Source organism: Bombina bombina, chromosome 1 (genome assembly GCF_027579735.1).
Source record: "Bombina bombina isolate aBomBom1 chromosome 1, aBomBom1.pri, whole genome shotgun sequence".
Taxonomy (NCBI): domain Eukaryota; kingdom Metazoa; phylum Chordata; class Amphibia; order Anura; family Bombinatoridae; genus Bombina; species Bombina bombina.
This window is the reverse complement of record NC_069499.1, coordinates 172,483,111-172,502,577: the sequence shown is the minus strand read 5'-3', so window position 1 is coordinate 172,502,577 and position 19,467 is coordinate 172,483,111. Positions and strand designations below refer to the sequence as shown.

Genomic DNA, 19,467 nt, shown 5'->3' with positions numbered 1-19,467 from the left:
CATGCCCCGCAAAGGGCCCTGTTCAGGGCTGGTAAGGTAAAAGAGCTTTGAACTTTTGTAATTTAGAATAGGGTAGGGCATTTTTTATTTTGGGGGGCTTTGTTATTTTATTAGGGGGCTTATAGTAGGTGTAATTAGTTTAAAATTGTTGTAATATTTTTCTGATGTTTGTAAATATTTTTTTATTTTTTGTAACTTAGTTCTTTTTTATTTTTTGTACTTTAGTTAGTTTATTTCATTGTATTTATTTGTAGGTATTGTATTTAATTAATTTATTGAAAGTGTAGTGTTAGGTTTAATTGTAGGTAATTGTAGGTATTGTATTTAATTAATTTATTGATAGTGTAGTGTTAGGTTTAATTGTAACTTAGGTTAGGATTTATTTTACAGGTAATTTTGTAATTATTTTAACTATTTTAGCTATTAAATAGTTCTTAACTATTTAATAGCTATTGTACCTGGTTAAAATAAATACAAAGTTACCTGTAAAATAAATATTAATCCTAAAATAGCTATAATATAATTATAATTTATATTGTAGCTATATTAGGATTTATTTTACAGGTAAGTATTTAGCTTTAAATAGGAATAATTTATTTAATAAGAGTTAATTAATTTCATTAGATTTAAATTATATTTAAGTTAGGGGGTTTGTTAGTGTTAGGGTTAGACTTAGCTTTAGGGGTTAATACATTTATTAGAATAGCGGTGAGCTCCAGTCGGCAGATTATTGGTTAATGTTTGAAGTTAGGTTTCGGCGATGTTAGGGAGGGCAGATTAGGGGTTAATACTATTTATTATAGGGTTAGTGAGGCGGATTAGGGGTTAATAAAGTTATTATAATAGCGGTGCGGTCCGGTCGGCAGATTAGGGGTTAATAAGTGTAGGCGGGTGGAGGCGACGTTGTGGGGGGCAGATTAGGGGTTAATAAATATAATATAGGGGTTGGCGATGTTAGGGCAGCAGATTAGGGGTACATAGGGATAATGTAAGTAGCGGCGGTTTACGGAGCGGCAGATTAGGGGTTAATAATAATATGCAGGGGTCAGCGATAGCGGGGGCGGCAGATTAGGGGTTAATAAGTGTAAGGTTATGGGTGTTTAGACTCGGGGTACATGTTAGAGTGTTAGGTGCAGACGTAGGAAGTGTTTCCCCATAGACAACAATGGGGCTGCGTTAGGAGCTGAACGCGGCTTTTTTGCAGATGTTAGGTTTTTTTTCAGCTCAAACAGCCCCATTGTTTTCTATGGGGGAATCGTGCACGAGCACGTTTTTGAAGCTAGCCGCTTCCGTAAGCAACTCTGGTATCGAGAGTTGCAGTGGCGTTAAATATGCTCTACGCTCCTTTTTTGGAGCCTAACGCAGCCATTCTGTGGACTCTCAAAACCAGAGTTATTTAAAAGGTGCGGCCAGAAAAAAGCCAGCGTTAGCTACGCGGGTCGTTACCGACAAAACTCTAAATCTAGCCATTAATTTCTTAGTATCCTTTGTTTATCAGCATACCCAGGTAGGTTCAGGAGCAACTACCTGATGATTGATGGCTACACACTTATGCCTCTTGTCATTAGTTCACCACATGTGTTCAGCTAGGTCCCAGTGATGTATTGCTGCTCATTAGCTTACTTTAAATATGAATTTCATCTCTTTGCAGAAGTTAAACGCACGATTATATACAATCAATAGTGCAATAATAAAATTCCTTAAGAACATTTTCTTTTTTGTACTATATATACATTTAAACAAGTGGGGGAAAAACAGAATTTATACTTACCAATAAATTTCTTTATTTTGGGAAGAAGAGAGTCCATAAGTGACCATAATATGTGGAATATATTTCATTGCCACTAGGAGGAGGTAAAGAACTCTCACAAGAGCATTATTCCCTCCCATCTCCTGTCCACACTCCACATAGTTTATGTATAGCTGAACAGAGAAGAGAAATAGAAAAGATAGGAAAGACAGAAAGCAAGGTTAAGAGGTGCAAATAAGAACCCATTTTGGTAAAATGTAGGCCGTTACTATGGACCCTCCTAATCCTGAAATAAATAATTTTATCAGTAAGTATAAATTCTGTTTTATTGATAAGATGAAGAGAGCCCATAGGTGTTCATATGTGAGACACAATGCCCAAGCTAAGTTAAGGACGGTTGGGGAAAAATGACGGCAGTTTCTATTTGCCCAACACTGTGACCTGAAGGATTTTCCTGCAGTTTCAGAAGAAGCATAAATATCAAAAAGAAAAAAAATAGAAAAGGTATGAAGAAAAGACCAAGTTGCCATCTTGCAAATTTGTTCCAAGGAGGCGACAATTTTGAAAGCCCAAATAGTAGGTACAATTCTAGTAGAATGAGCAGTTACTCTTTTTGGAGGCAGTTTTCCTGCAACCAAGTAAGTCTTAAGAATAGTCTATTTTAGCCATGATGACAAAGCCACCGCTGTAGTCTTTTGACCTCTTATGGGACCTGAAAAGTTGACAAACAAACTAGTAGACTGACTAAATTCTTTAGTAGCCTGAAGATAGAATTTTAAGGCTCTGACTACATCCAAATTGTGAAGTAGGAGTTTCTTAGGGTTAGAATGATTTAGTCACAGAGACAGAACAATCATTTACTCATTAATAATTTATGAGGACACTACCTTTGATAGAAAATCATATTTAGTTTTGAGGACCACTTTATCTTAATGAAAAACCAAGAAGGGGAGATCAGAAGACTCAGGAATTCAGGAACTCTCCAAACAGAAGAAATGGGTAGAAGAAAGAGAACCTTCCATGACATTAAATTTAGGTCCAAGGAGTGCATAGGTTCAAAGGGGAACCTTACAGAATAGAAAAAACAGATTCAAATTCCAAGGGGGAGAAATGGGTCTAATAACATGGCGAATTCTCACCCAGGCTTGGACAAAAGTTTCAACATCAGCTAGTTTGGCCAGTTTTTTGTGAAACAAAACCGATAATGCTGAAATATGACCCTTTATAGAACTAGTCGATAATCCCTTATCTATTCCATCTTGAAGGAACTGAAGAATTATAGTGATTCTTAAAGATTTCCAAGAGAAACCTCTAGAAGAACACCAAAGTAAGTAAGCTTTCCAAATCGTATGATACATTTTCTGACTTGCAGTAAAGTAGAGATAACAGAATCTAAGAAACCTCTGCTTTCGAGAGCTATTTGTTCAACTTCCACGCCATGAAATTTAGAGATTTAAGATACAGATGATACAAGGGTCCTTGAGACAGCAGATCGTTCCTTAGGGGTAGAATTCATGGAGAAAGAGAAGACATATGTATTAGGTTTGCATACTAAGTTCTGTGGGGCCATGCCGAGGCTATGAGAATTACAGAAGCCAATTTTTGTTTGATTCTTGCAATGACTCTTAGAAGAAGAACAAACAGAGGAAATAGATAGGCCAGACAAAAGTTTCAAGGGCAGACTAGAGCATATATCATGTGAGCCCTTGGATCTCTTGACCTGGTACAATAAACCAGAAGTTTTTGTTCAATCTGGATGTCATGAGATCTTTTTCTGGAAAATCCCACCTCAGGACTAATTCATCAAACATTTTCTGAAGAAGAGACCATTCCCATAGATAGACGGACTGACAACTTAGGTATTCTGCTTCCCAATTGTTCACTCCCGGAATGTGAATGGCCGATAGGGTGCAGTGTTTTTTGTTTGACAGAATGTGAGATACCTCTCACATTGCTAGGGGACTTCGAGTCCCTCCCTGATGATTGATGTATGCCACGTAACTGACTAGAATCAAATTAAGTTTTCCTGTTTGAGAAGGGACAAGATTGAAGGGCCCAAAGAATTGCACTAAGTTCTAGTATGTTTTTATTATTATTATTATTATTATTATTATTATTATTATTATTCATTTATAAAGCACTAACAAATTCTGCAGAGCTTTCCATGGGCACAAAAGATAAAAGTACAACAGTGATACAATATTTTTATGAGACAGGACAAAATTTATCAAAAAAATACAGGAGGAATTGAGGGCCCTATTCGTATGGGAACTTACATAGGTAACCTCCCATGCAGAGGGAACAATACTCCCTGCGCCCTTCAAGACTACCACTGCACATCAACCCATCAGACTTGCATCCATAATGACTACAGTCCAGATAATCTGAAGAAAAGAAGCTCCAAGGGTAAAATTGGGACTTTACCTCTACCATGAGAGAGAGAGATTGTTTGACTGAAGAAATGAACTCTATGTGCTGTTCCAGATCAAAACAATAATTTAACCACTTTTGAAGCATGGACAATTGTATAGGATGAAGATGAATCATGAAACATTTGAGAAAGAGTATCACACCAGAAGGATACCACAGAGGCCACACAGGTTATTGCAACTGCAGGTCTACGCTGAAGAGGTGATTGGGAGAATAATTTCCTAAAAAGGACTCAAATTTGTGATCCCAAAGGAAGAATGATCCTCTATAGGAATAGTAGTGCATCTAGCTAATGTGGAAATAGCTCCATCAACCTTAGGAACTACTACCAGGTTGTTAATTCTTCTCTGAAAGTGGATAAATATTTTAACATGTTTCAAGGTGCAAAAGGATTGGCTGGTTTCTTCTATTCTTTGACTATATAGTCTGCAACCAAGTCTGCTGATTCAAAAGCCTTAGGTGGAGCTTTAAAATTGTGATTCAACTTATTTACAGGTTTCAAATACTCTGGAATTGGTTCTGATAGTTGCAAGGTATTCAAAACTCCCTGAAGTAGAAAGCGGATATGGTCCACTTTAAATATAACATGGATTCAGCCTCAGGCTTAGGCATAGGATCAAGGTCCTCAGAGGAGACTTCACCCTCAGAACCCTCAGACAGAGACTCAGCTGAGTCAGAGTTTTGTAAGTTTGTTGGTAACTGATCCTGGGGGATAGGACCCTGCATATTACAGGTAGAGTGAGGTAAATCTCCTGATTTTTGCTAACGCTTACTTGGTTTGGGGATAGCCGCTAAAATCTCAGTCACAGTCTTTTGAAGACTGTATTTAAACTCTGGAGAAAAGTCAGTGGAATCCTCCTAGACCACAAAAACAGACATAGGCACTAATTGTCTGCCAGGAGTAATACTGGCAGGATTATGGAGATGTGGGACACAATTGGCCATAACTGGTTAATTAGGTCCACTGGAACAGTTTTGCATAATAAATGGGAAAAATGAACTGCAGAAAGTTTTTGGGATGCAGTATGTTCCTTAGGGGTCCTTTCTAATGGATCAGTCAAATTAAGTGGTGGTACAGATATGCCTGCAAAATAATAAGCAAAATTGCAGGTAACTGGAAATAAAGATATATTCTAAAACTTTATATTATCAGTGTTTTTGCACAAAATACAACAAACAATCTATAAGACACCTCAGAACCCTAGAAGACAGAGGAAAAAAAACAAAAGATTTTCCCTCTGCTAAAAACGCTATTACCCACACCTCAGTACCTTGTATGAGGGTGCTCACCCACCTCCTGGAAATAAAGGTTTAAAACTGGTCTTGAGACAGGCCCAGAGAAAAAATTAACTTGGAGATCCTGTGAGGAAGAGAGAAAGGGAGCCAAAGGGGGTGGAGCCAAGTCTGGAATGATGTACAGGCTAAAGGCCTATGAGAAAAAATACTAAAAATAAAACATACACATATTATTTTGAACAACCCCCCCTTGATCCCCCCCGTGTCACTTACCTGGACTGCAGCTCCCCTCCACTTTATCTTACCAGTTTGATAAGGCCTTTCTCCCTCACAGAATGCTGATCCAGTAAAGAGCCCATTCAGTGCAAGTAAATATACTGAAGATGATTCTTGCGGATATACCAGCAACCCCTTAGGTGGAGGCTAAAAGACAGGGTCCCTGTGGTACCTGAGGGCAATTATGGCTGAGAGATTTACCTGTGAGAGTACTGACATGCCATAATTGAGGCATTTCTTTACCCTTGCTTCACTCAGAATCTTGGATAAATTATCCTGAAGTCTTTCCTGAGTGAAGATGGATGAGGGGTACTGGGTCTCAAGTCAGGTCTGAAATAATAAATAATTAGATAGAAAATAATAAAATCTTGCTTGCAGTGCACTTCTCTCAACCTCTCTCCTCAGAAGCCAAGAACAAACTGAGTGGGGAGAGGAGGTGGGAGGTATTAAAGCTCTTGTAAGGGTTCTTGACCTCCTCCTAGTGGCAAGAAATAAATCCCACATGTTATGGACACCTATGGACTCTCCTCATTTTACGAAAGAAATGTAGTGCTTTTGAAAATATTCATTTTAATTTACATTCATAGTATATATAATTAATTTAACACTGCATTTCAAAAACATTCTTTAAAAATATTTAACACAGTAATTTTAATAGCTCATTATACAAGGTACATTTCACCATCACTAAAGGGACATGTTACCAATGTGTTAAACCACTTAAAAGTGATGCAGCATATATTTAAAAAGCTGGCTATCACATGTACATCTCTATGTAGAACATAAATACATATTTTACCACAAAATGTCTTCAGCTCCGTAAAGTAAGAGCTTTGTGAGCAGCTACCCTTCAATTACTCGTACTTTATTTGCATGGTAAAAACAATATTAACAGCCAATCAGCATTGTCCCTTTACTTTACTGTGAATATGTGGGATTTCAACATAATCTCCAGAGATTTTAGTACATTTCTTTAAAGAGACGCTAGAACATGCAGTTTTAAAATACTTTCCAATTTACTTCTATTATCAAATTTTGCACTTTCTTTTTATATAAAAAATTTTTGAGGCACTAGCTCATAGGGTATATGTATACTGTGTCTGTGATTGGCTGATGACTGTCACATGATACAGGGGGCTGGCAAATGGGGAAAAGATAAATCTATTGCTAATTTGAAATTCAGAGTAAATGTTATAACATTGTCTTTATGTTATGCACTTGTTAGTTATGCAATTCTATTGTATTTGATGGTCCTGAGGATGGAAATAAAGTGTTTGTGCCTGCACATGCCAGATGCAGAACAAGCACCCTGATTGGATGCTTAAAGGCACACTGAACCCAATTTATTTTATATCATGATTCAGAAAGAGCATGCAATTTTAAGCAACTTTCTAATTTACTCCTATTATCATTTTTCTTCATTCTCGTGCAATCTTTATTTGAAAAGCAAGAATGTACGTTTAGAAGCCGGACCATTTTTGGTTCACAACCTGGGTTGTCGTTGCTGATTGGACAGCACCAATAAACAAGTGCTGTCCAGGCTACTGGATCAAAAATTGGCTGGCTCCTTAGCTTAGATGCCTTCTTTTTCAAATAAAGATAGCAAGAGAAAGAAGAAAAATTGATAATAGGAGTAAATTAGAAAGTTGCTTAAAACTGCATACTGCATCTGAATCATGAAATAAAAAATTTGGGTTTAGTGTGCCTTTAAAGTTGCTGTACAATGGAATGTGGCTGCTGAGGAAATTGTGAGCTAAAATATCTTCTTTTTTACATAGAGATGTTCAGGTGATGTTTTCGAGATATGCTGCATCACTTTCAAGTAATTAAACATTTAGGTAACATGCCCCTTTAAATATAATAAAGGCACTCCAGTCTTTCAAGGAGGAACTAGAAAAAGCTTACTAACTGGAAAATTTTAAAAGCTGAATTAATATTAGACTACTGTTTTATTGTCTTTTATTAAACATTTTAGGCCAGATTACAAGTGGAGCAATAAATTATCGCGCGGCCGCACATTAACCAGCCGATCTCTGTTTAATTTTCTAAAAGTGCCCCAAATTCCCTCAAAATAGAGGGAATTTTAGTTTTTAATTAAAAAAAGTAGCTTTTGTTATTTAATTAAAAAAAAACAACTGCACTAGGCAGTTTTTGGGGTCTAAAGTTGGTGGGAGTGGAGTGCGCTTTTACAATGCGGTCTATGGGTACTGTGTGTTCAATATATATGTATATAAGTATATATATATATATATATATATATATATATATATATATATATATATATATATATATACAGGGAGTGCAGAATTATTAGGCAAATGAGTATTTTGACCACATCATCCCCTTTATGCATGTTGTCTTACTCCAAGCTGTATAGGCTCGAAAGCCTACTACCAATTAAGCATATTAGGTGATGTGCATCTCTGTAATGAGAAGGGGTGTGGTCTAATGACATCAACACCCTATATCAGGTGTGCATAATTATTAGGCAACTTCCTTTCCTTTGGCAAAATGGGTCAAAAGAAGGACTTGACAGGCTCAGAAAAGTAAAAAATAGTGAGATATCTTGCAGAGGGATGCAGCACTCTTAAAATTGCAAAGCTTCTGAAGCGTGATCATCGAACAATCAAGCGTTTCATTCAAAATAGTCAACAGGGTCGCAAGAAGCGTGTGGAAAAACCAAGGCGCAAAATAACTGCCCATGAACTGAGAAAAGTCAAGCGTGCAGCTGCCAAGATGCCACTTGCCACCAGTTTGGCCATATTTCAGAGCTGCAACATCACTGGAGTGCCCAAAAGCACAAGGTGTGCAATACTCAGAGACATGGCCAAGGTAAGAAAGGCTGAAAGACGACCACCACTGAACAAGACACACAAGCTGAAACGTCAAGACTGGGCCAAGAAATATCTCAAGACTGATTTTTCTAAGGTTTTATGGACTGATGAAATGAGAGTGAGTCTTGATGGGCCAGATGGATGGGCCTGTGGCTGGATTGGTAAAGGGCAGAGAGCTCCAGTCCGACTCAGACGCCAGCAAGGTGGAGGTGGAGTACTGGTTTGGGCTGGTATCATCAAAGATGAGCTTGTGGGGCCTTTTCGGGTTGAGGATGGAGTCAAGCTCAACTCCCAGTCCTACTGCCAGTTTCTGGAAGACACCTTCTTCAAGCAGTGGTACAGGAAGAAGTCTGCATCCTTCAAGAAAAACATGATTTTCATGCAGGACAATGCTCCATCACACGCGTCCAAGTACTCCACAGCGTGGCTGGCAATAAAGGGTATAAAAGAAGAAAATCTAATGACATGGCCTCCTTGTTCACCTGATCTGAACCCCATTGAGAACCTGTGGTCCATCATAAAATGTGAGATTTACAAGGAGGGAAAACAGTACACCTCTCTGAACAGTGTCTGGGAGGCTGTGGTTACTGCTGCACGCAATGTTGATGGTGAACAGATCAAAACACTGACAGAATCCATGGATGGCAGGCTTTTGAGTGTCCTTGCAAAGAAAGGTGGCTATATTGGTCACTGATTTGTTTTTGTTTTGTTTTTGAATGTCAGAAATGTATATTTGTGAATGTTGAGATGTTATATTGGTTTCACTGGTAAAAATAAATAATTGAAATGGGTATATATTTGTTTTTTGTTAAGTTGCCTAATAATTATGCACAGTAATAGTCACCTGCACACACAGATATCCCCCTAAAATAGCTATAACTAAAAACAAACTAAAAACAACTTCCAAAACTATTCAGCTTTGATATTAATGAGTTTTTTGGGTTCATTGAGAACATGGTTGTTGTTCAATAATAAAATTAATCCTCAAAAATACAATACTAATAATTCTGCACTCCCTATATATATATATATATATATATATATATATATATATATATATATATATATATATATATATACATATACAAATGCTGCAATCGCTGCACGACTTACCCCCTTCGCTGTGCATTGGTTAGTTCGCATGGCTGTTAACTTGTAATATCAGCGCACATTAGCATGCGCTTATATTTCACAGTGGAATGCAAATATTGCTTTCTTGAAAGAGATATTTAGCGCTCCTCTTATAATTTGGCCCTCTACTATTAAGGGCTAGATTACGAGTGACATGCAAACTGTTGCACGCAAATGTAGAGTATTTTTAAATAGATATTCCTATATATATATATATATATATATATATATATATATATATCTGTATATATCTATATCTATTTATAATAATTATTATTATTATTATTATCATTTATTTGTATAGTGCCGCCAAATTCCGTAGCGCTGGGTACAATGATAGGGGTATACAATGATAACATTTTTGATAAAAATACAAAACATAAAACTAAACAAATCTGGTACAGGAGGAAGAGGGCCCTGCTCCGGAGAGCTCAGTCTCTACAGGTTTAGGGTGCAGAGACATAAGGTTTGGGTAGCTTGTTACATCAGTTGTAGTTGCAGTAGTGAGTCAGGCAGTTCATGTATTAGTTTGGTTCAGATGAGGGATGGAGGAGATATGGTACGCCTCTCTAAATAGGTGGGTTTTGAAGGAACGTCTGAAGCTATACAAGGTTGGAGACAGTCTTATGGAGCGGGGTTGAGAGTTCCAGAGGACAGGAGCAGCACGTGCAAAGTCTTGGAGGCAGGAGTGGGAAGTAGAGATAACAGGAGTGGAGAGACGTTGGTCAGAGGTTGATCGAAGTGGACGGGATGGGGAATATTTCATGATAAGAGAGGAAATATAGTTGGGAGTGTATGGGGAGCCAGTGTAGAGACTGATTTAGATCTGTGACTTAGGTGGATGAGTCTAGCTGAAGCATTTATAATAGATTGGAGGGAGGAGAGGCAGTGTTTTGGAAGGTCATTTAGGAGTAGGTTGCAGTAATCAATGCGTGACAAAATGAGCGAATGAATAAGTATTTTATTCGTTTTTTGAGTAAGGAAGGGACGAATTCTGGAAATGTTGCGTAGGTGTGAACGGCAGAATTCAGTAAGCGCTTGTATATGTGGGTTGAATGTGAGCTTTGAGTCTAGTGTGACCCCAAGACAGTGAACCTGGGGTGAGGTGTTGAGAATAGAGCCTCCAACTGTCAGAGAAATGTCAGGTGTTGGATGTGTCGAAGAGGGGGGAATAAGAAGCAGCTCAGTTTTGAACAGATTGAGTTGGAGGTAGTGTGAAGATATCCAAGAGTAAATTGCAGAGAGGCAGTTTGAAATCTGGTTGAGTAAAGAAGGAGAGATATCAGGAGAGGAAAGATAGATTTGGGTATCATCAGCATATAAGTGGTACTGGAATCCAAAGGAGGCTATAAGTTTTCCAAGGGAGGATGTATAGAGAGAGAAAAGCAAGGGACTCAAGACAGAGCCTTGCGGTACTCCAACTGAGAGAGGCATAGGATTGCAAGATATGTTATTAAAGGAAACTGAGAGCGAGCGGCTTGAGAGATATGAAGCAAACCAGGAGAGGGGTGTGTCTCGGATGCCAAATGAATGTAGTATTTTTAGGAGGAGAGGATGGTCGACTGTGTCAAAAGCAGTGGATAGGTCAAGAAGAATTAGTAAGGAGTAGTGGCCTTTTGCTTTAGCTGATAACAGGTCATTTGTTACTTTAGCAAGAGCAGTTTCTGTTGAGTGTTTAGGGCGGAAACCAGATTGTAGTGGATCAAGTAAAGAGTTAGTTGTGAGGAATTGAGTTAGCCGATTGTAGACCAGTCGTTCCAATAATTTTGAAGCAAAAGGAAGTAAGGAGACCGGTTGATAGTTAGAAGGGGTGGAGGGGTCAAACGAGGGCTTTTTTAGGATTGGTATGATTGACGCATGCTTGAATGTATCCAGAAATGTTCCAGCGGTGAAAGCTTGTTTAAAGAGATGAGTTAGGGTAGGGGTTAGGGAAGCAGAGAGAGGGGGAAGAAGTTGTAAAAGAATAGGGTCAAGTGGTCAGGTTGTGAGATGAGCTAAGGATAGGAGTACAGAGACTTCTTCCTCTGTTACAGGAGGGAAGTAGCATAGAGTTTTGTTAATAGAAGGGGTGGGTAGGATTGCTGGGTTTGAAGGGTGTGAGGTGCAGATCTCTTTCCTAATGGTGTCAATTTTATTTTTTAAGTGAACAGTAATAATCTGAGCAGTAAGGTTGGTAGTGGGCAGGGGTGCAGGCGGACGTAGAAGGCAGTTAAAGGTTGAGAACAGCTTTCTGGGGTTGGATGCATGAAATGACACAAGGGAGGAAAAATAGACTTGTTTGGCCAGGCTGAGCGCAGAGTTATATATATATATATATATATATATATATATATATATATATATATATATATATATATATATATATATATATATATATATGGAATAGATAAAATACAAGCGCGCGGGGGGTGTACCTAGTGCAATAAACTACAAACTGGGTGACTTCAAAATAAAAAAAATAATATAAGAAAAGATGTACAGCACACTCACGTCACCGTCACCGGTCTGATGAAGGAATGATTGATCACCGAAACGTTACTTGTTTTTTGATGTGCCAATAAAGCACTTTGTCTGCACAAATCCAGCAAGTGCATGCATTTTTCAGTATTGTAATTTGTGCTTGCCTGCACACTGGTAGTTGTCTTTAAAGTGGGAGTGCGCTTTACTGTGGACATTATATATATATATATATATATATATATATATATATATATATATATATATATAAATTTATATATATATATATATATATATATATATAGGTATAGATATATATTTTACCAAAATAACATCAGATATATATATATAAATATATATATATATATAGAAATATGTATTTAACATATTATTCTATGTACAGAACATTAGAATGTGAAATATCAATATATATGTTGGGTTACCGAACTGAGAAAATTCGGTTTGGTTCACGCCCAAGTAAGGTGTGTTTTTTTTTTTTTTACACTTTTCGCGATCCATTGACTTCTATGGGGGAATATGTTATTGTAGTTGAAATATTCAAAACTTAGACACAAAAAAATTCTTCTAGCCGAGTTGGTGTGCGAGCAGGAGCAATAAATAGTGCTCCACTCGTAATCTAGTACTAAATTATTAAAGGGCCAGTAAACCTAGGAAATAATCGGCTAGATTACAAGTTTTGTCGGTAAAGACTAGCATTGCTAAAGCTCCTTTTTTTTTTAGCGCTCACTTTAAACAACGCTGGTTTTACAAGTTTTCTGAATGGCTGCGTTAGCCTCAGAAAAGTGAGCGTTGAGCAAATTTAGCGCCACTTCTACCTGTAATACCAGCGTTGCTTAGAGTAGCGGTAAACTGGCAAAACGTGCTCGTGCACGATTTCCCCATAGGAAACAATGGGACAGAATTGGCTGAAAAAAAACCTAACACCTGCAAAAAAGCAGTGTTCAGCTCCTAACGCAGCCCCATTGTTTCCTATGGGAAAACACTTTCTAAGTCTACACCTAACACCGTAACATGAACCCCGAATCTAAACACCCCTAACCTTACACTTATTAACCCCTAATCTGCCTCCCCCGACATCGCCGACACCTGCATAATATTTTTAAACCCTAATCTGCTGCTCTGTAAACCGCCACCACCTACATTATACTTATGAACCCCTAATCTGCTGCCCCCAACATCGCCGACACCTACATTATAGTTATTAACCCCTAATCTGCCACCCCCAAAGTCGCTGCCACCTAACTACAATTATTAACCCCTAATCTGCCGGCCGGACATCGTCACCACTATAATAAATGTATTAACCCCTAAACCTAAGTCTAACCCTAACCCCCCCTAACTTAAATCTATTTTTAATTAATCTAAATAAAATTACTATAATTAAATAAATTATTCCTATTTAAAAATAAATACTTACCTATAAAATAAACCATAAGATAGCTACAATATAACTAATAATTACAATGTAGCTATTTTAGGATTTTTATTTATTTTACAGGCAAGTTTGTATTTATTTTAACTAGGTACAATAGCTATTAAATAGTTAATAACTATTTAATAGCTACCTAGTTAAAATAATTACAAAATCACCTGTAAAATAAATCCTAACCTAAGTTACAAATACACCTAACACTACACTATCAATAAATTAATTAAATAAATTAACTACAATTATCTAAAATAAAATACAATTAAATAAACTAAACTATAGTACAAAAAATCCCCACTAAATTACAAAAATTAAAAAATATTACAAGAAGTTTAATCTAATTACAACTAATCTAATCCCCCTAATAAAATAAAAAAGCCCCCCAAAATAATAAAATTCCCTATCCTAAACTAAATTACAAATAGCCCTTAAAAGGGCCTGTTGCGGGGCATTGCCCCAAAGTAACCAGCTCTTTTACCAGCCCTTAAAATGGCTTTTTGCAGGGCATTGCCCCTAAATAATCAGCTCATTTACCTGTAAACAAAAGAAATACAATACCCCCTCCAACTTTTACAACCTACCACCCACACACCCCTACTCTAAAACCCACCCGATCCCCCCTTAAAAAAACCTAACACTACCCCATTGAAGATCACCCTACCTTGAGCCGTTTTCAGCTAGCCGGGCACTGATGGGGCAGAAGAGGACATCCGGACAGGCACAAGTCTTCGCTAACGCCAAACTCGTAATCTAGCCGAATGTTATATAATTCTGCACATAGTGCAGAATTATATAACATTAGCTTAGCTCCCGATTTCTAAAGTAAATAGTTAAATAGATATCCCACAAAGAAAACAGAACACCGCTCCTGGCTCTTCTGAGCGGGTCTGTTTTCTTCTGCTAAGCGCATCACGGGCACGCTTTCAATTCACAGCTCGCCCGATCGCGCTATTAAAATCAATGTAGCTCGCTTCCACTCTGGTCGGGTAGCGGGAGCGAGCTACATTGATTTTAATAGCGTGATCAGGCCGGCTGTGATTAGACAGCGTGCCCAGATGCGCTTAGGAGAAGAAAACAGACTCGCTCAGTAGAGCCAAGAGCGGTGTTCTGTTTTCTTTGCGTGATATCTTTTTAACTATTCACTTTAGAAATCTGGAGCTAAGCTAATGTTATATATTTCTGCCCTATGTGCAGAATTATATAACATTATTTCCTACAGGCCCTTTAATATCTCTTTAAGGGACATTTCTAATGCACACAGTAGGTTTTTAAATCTAATTTCACAGCTGTATATGAAGTAAGATTTAGGGAAAACTAAATATTTGGAACATGACATGTATACAAATATTTGTATGTTAATAGATAGAAATCATCCAGAAAGTCTTAAATAAAAATCTGGTGAATAAAAGTTGATCCAATTAATGTTTTCAACCATTACTAAGAGAACCCCCCCCCCACACACACACATACACACACAGCAAATGCAATACATTTATATTTTGATCTTTATAGTACCGGGTCATAGGTGTATCTCACATCTACTGCGGAAATCCCAACAATTTGTAGAAAGGAGGAATAATCACTCGCAGAGCCAAGATCCCCAACACTGCAAAATAGAAAATAAAATCTATTTTTTTATTTTTTATTTGAAATAATTTCTTTTGAGTGTAGATTGTTTGTAATGAACTGTATTTTGTAATTGCTGATATTTGTTACAGATTGCTAGTTGAAGTCACCTTTGTGATTTAGTTGCAAAGCCTGTGGGCAGGCTTATTGCCTAGTTTATAAAAAAAATTCTCTATATATGTGATGATTTGTTAACTCATATATCTATTTATTGTGAGATATGTTTATAAATATATATATGTTAGATATCTAGAGATCTATATCCAAATAGTTTTTAAATATCCCTCTGAGATATTGTTTAATGTGCATAAGATTGTAAGGTGAAATATTTTCATTATCTGCATAGTTAAACATATCTCTATGCATATAAATCCACGTTTCTCTATGTATGTGTATGTATGTCAATGTAAAATCCCTGTGTCTGCTTTTTTTTTCTATCACCCGAGATCTCCTATCTTTTAGCCCTTATAACTTTTGTGTGCAATATATGTTTTAAATAGTTTTTTTCTAGACATTGTTTATATGAGTGTAACTGTACTTTTTAATGTATTTTTGAAGTGTTTTGTGAAACTTTTATGTTGTGCAAAACTGTTAACTACAGATCTGCGAGCACAGAAAGGATTGTTGCGTAAAAGGCATGCACAATCACCATTTTGCAAGACTTGTAATAGCTGCGCAATGGAAATTGATTGCAAAAAGATCATACCGCGCATGGAAAACTCATAACGCACGACTGGTAATCTTGCCCATTTTTTGTTCTGTTTGCTTTGCTAATCAGTGTTCTGTTTCATAAGAGATAGTTTCCTTCTGTACAAACAGGAGTTTCTGCTTATAGATAGGGTTTAAATTCAGCTCAACCCAGATACTTTATTCTGACATTAATAATTTAGGTAAAGGATTTACTTACCGTGGGACAGTTGCATCATGGGAAGATGGCAAACTTGCAAGCCAGGTATCATATACAGTTTTGCGACCAGCTTGCACCTCTTTTGGATTTGGATTTTCAACCTAATACCGAAAAATAAATAACCTTTTAGAACAAATATTCCTAAGAATGAATGTTTAAATTAAAAACTTCAATAAAGCTCTTTCACTGTTTAATTTGTTAAAAGCATGTGTTCAAGCCTCAGCAATATATAGCTGAAGAAACCGGTTCTAGTAGAAATGTAAAAAACTAAATATTAATTTAATTCTCAAGAAAGAGAAAGAGGAAGAGAGAAATAGTCCACCATCAAAAGTCAGAAACATGGCAGCTTGATATTTTTATAAATATATAAAGATTTGGACCACCTCATCTTAATTTTAAAAAGATAATGAATAACAAATTTAGGGCCCAATTTATCAAAGCCATGGGGTAGATTTACCAAAGGTCGAGTGTACATGATTCGCTGTCCGTCACCTTCATATGGGCGAGAAGTTAAGGAGCAGTGGTCTTACAACCGCTGCTTCTTAACTTCCATTTCTGGCGGACCATCGATGCAGCATCCGCTGCTTAATAAATCTACCCCAAGGTACTTAAAGGGCCATGATACCCACATTTTTTCTTTCATGATTTAGAAAGAGAATGCATTTTTAAACATATTTCTAATTTACTTCTATTATCTAACTTTGTTTTATTCTCTTGATATTCTTTGCTGAAAAGCATATCTAGATATGCTCAGTAGCTGCTGATTGGTTGCTGCACATAGAAGTCTCATGTGATTGGCTAACCCATGTGCATTGCTTTTTCTTCAAATAAGGATATCTCAAAAATGAAGCAAAATAAATAATAGAAGTAAATTGTAATGTTGTTTAAATTTGTATGTTCTATCTGAATCATGAAAGAAAGATTTTGGGTTTAGTGGCCCTTTAATGAGGAGTGTGCTTTAATAGATTTCCATGTTCCATATGGCACAGCTATTTTTAGACCATTATCTTTTCCTCTTGCATTATGTGCCAACAATAAATATTGTTACATTTTGGATTTTATGCTCCGCAAAATATATATTTTTTTACGTTATTCTTCCGTCTTGTGGTCAGTAGTGTAACAAGTTGAAAAAAAGTTGTTTAACAGTGAGGCTGGTGGAAGAGGCAGTCATAAGTAAGAAAAACTATTGTATTTACATCTTATATACATGCAACACTTACACAACCTTTCACATATGTAATGTAATGCAGATCCATTGCATATTAGTAACAAGGCCACCTTTACTATCACTTTAAAAAACATTCTAAGGCTTATCTCATATCTGAGATACATAAATGTCAGTTATAAAAGCAATTAGATTTTCTCAAAAAAACATACAAAAATACTTGCTGACCACGAAAATGTTTATAAAAAGGGCTGAGAGATGCAGTGTTTAGTTTAGTGGCATACACTCTCGCTACTTGTTTAATAGCATCTTTTTACCCCAGAAGGTGACGGAAATGGTGTCAAAAGCAACGATAACTGGAAAAATTGCATGTTATTATTTGCTGTGATTAAATTGGTTTTATTAAAAATGGTGTCCTTCTATAATTTATATAAAACAACACTACATTTGTTTTTTCATAAATTCTATTTATGTATCACTAGTCATGTAGCATGGGAAGAAAATGAGACACATACAAAAACATTCAATAGAAATGAGAGCAAATATCATCAAAACTAAAAGATAGATGACTCATCATATATTTCTCCCTTTCCGCTTGTGCAGCCTTAATTAATTCTCTCAACAACTCTGATTCCTCTTCCAGTTCTAGCTATATACATCATAGCACATTACAGGGATTTAATTTAATTACATTGCACATTACGGGGATTTAATTAGGAATTGGGAGTTTTTACCACGGGTGTCCACAGAATATTTTCAGGCGGGCAACACCCCCCCCTCCAATCTCAATGTTCCCTCTAATTTTTTTTTCCTTGTGTGCAATTATTTTTTTCCTTGTGCGGGATTGATACCACTTGTGTGCGGCATTGAGCAAGTACACCGAAGCTAAAATATTTGTGTGTGTATATATATATATATATATATATATATATATATATATATATATATATATGTGACAGACCCTTCTGTCAGGACTGAAGGAGTTAATTGTGTTTAGCTAAGAATCTAATTTCTAAAGACAGGTGGTACCGTAACATTGGTGGCAAGCGACGGAATGAACCTTATCGCCCAGAAGAGCAACTACACAAGCCAGTAACCTCAGGAAGAGGGGGATTATTACAATACTGACTAAGATGGAAAGAGTACCAGGAACAGAAGGAACCAATGGGCCCAGCATAGCAGACAGAACCCCTGAAGAAGCAAGCTTTGATCGGGCGGTTAAAATAAGACTGGCATATTATGGCCCCAACCCATCTGCGGAAATTATCGACCGGGTCATAGCAGCTGTGGAGGCCAACCTACTTCGCCAAAGCGGCGCTGCAGCAAACCCAGTGGAAAAGAGAAAAGTAAATTTTGCAGCTTTTAAAAACTTCCTGGAAACAGAAGGAGAGATTGATGGTTACCTTGCGGATTTTGAGAGGCAATGTGCACTACACAAGGTACCCGCAGAGGACTGGGTCACGATATTATCCGGAAAATTATCCGGCCGGGCCAGTGAGGCTTTTCGGGCCATTCCAGATGAGGAAGTCGGGGATTATAATACTGTAAAAGAGGCTCTGCTCTCCAGGTATGCGGTTACACCGGAGGCATACCGGAGGCGGTTCAGAGACACTGTTAAATTAGCTGGAGATTCCTACCTTGAGTGGGCATGTAAGGTGCACCGCACAGCAGCTCACTGGATAGCGGGGTGCCAAGCCGTATCTGGGGAAGAGGTGCTGCAGCTATTCCTGTTGGAACATTGCTTCGACAAGTTACCCGCAGGAGTTCGAGAGTGGGTTCGGGACCGTAAACCCTCCACCCTGCATGAAGCGGCTCGCTTGGCAGATGAGTATACGGATGCCCGCAAACTGGACACTGCTACCACTAAGCCCCCTGCTAGAGTGGAGTACAGACCCCCAGTCACCCCAGCAGCTGCCAGTTACCAACCCCCGGCGCACCGCTATACCACACGGCATCTGGCCACGAACTACCCTCAGAGAGCCCGGTTCAATTTGCGGGGCTACTCACAACCGATTCGATGCTTTGGATGTAAGCAACTAGGGCACAAAAGACCAGAGTGTCCCCTAAATGCAGCGAACCAAGCACAGTCCTGGAGAAGACCTGCCGGCGGAATCACACGTAACCCTCAGCCTGCGGCCCGCTACGTAGAGGCGCAAGAATGCTGGAGCATCCTACATGAGGCAGACCTTGTGCAAGCTGCCCACC

General features: G+C 37.7%; 1 protein-coding gene across 1 annotated transcript in view; it reads right to left on the bottom strand.

Moving 5' to 3' along the window:
• The window catches only part of LOC128636604 (glutamate carboxypeptidase 2-like), a 345,394-nt gene that overhangs the window by 93,731 nt on the left and 232,196 nt on the right, over nucleotides 1–19,467 (bottom strand). Inside the window, exons 13-14 of the mRNA XM_053689599.1 lie at nucleotides 16,098–16,198; nucleotides 15,080–15,170 (exon numbers count right to left, since the gene is read on the bottom strand). Of these exons, the coding sequence (XP_053545574.1) occupies nucleotides 15,080–15,170; nucleotides 16,098–16,198 (192 nt within the window). The remainder of the gene's footprint in view (nucleotides 1–15,079; nucleotides 15,171–16,097; nucleotides 16,199–19,467) is intronic.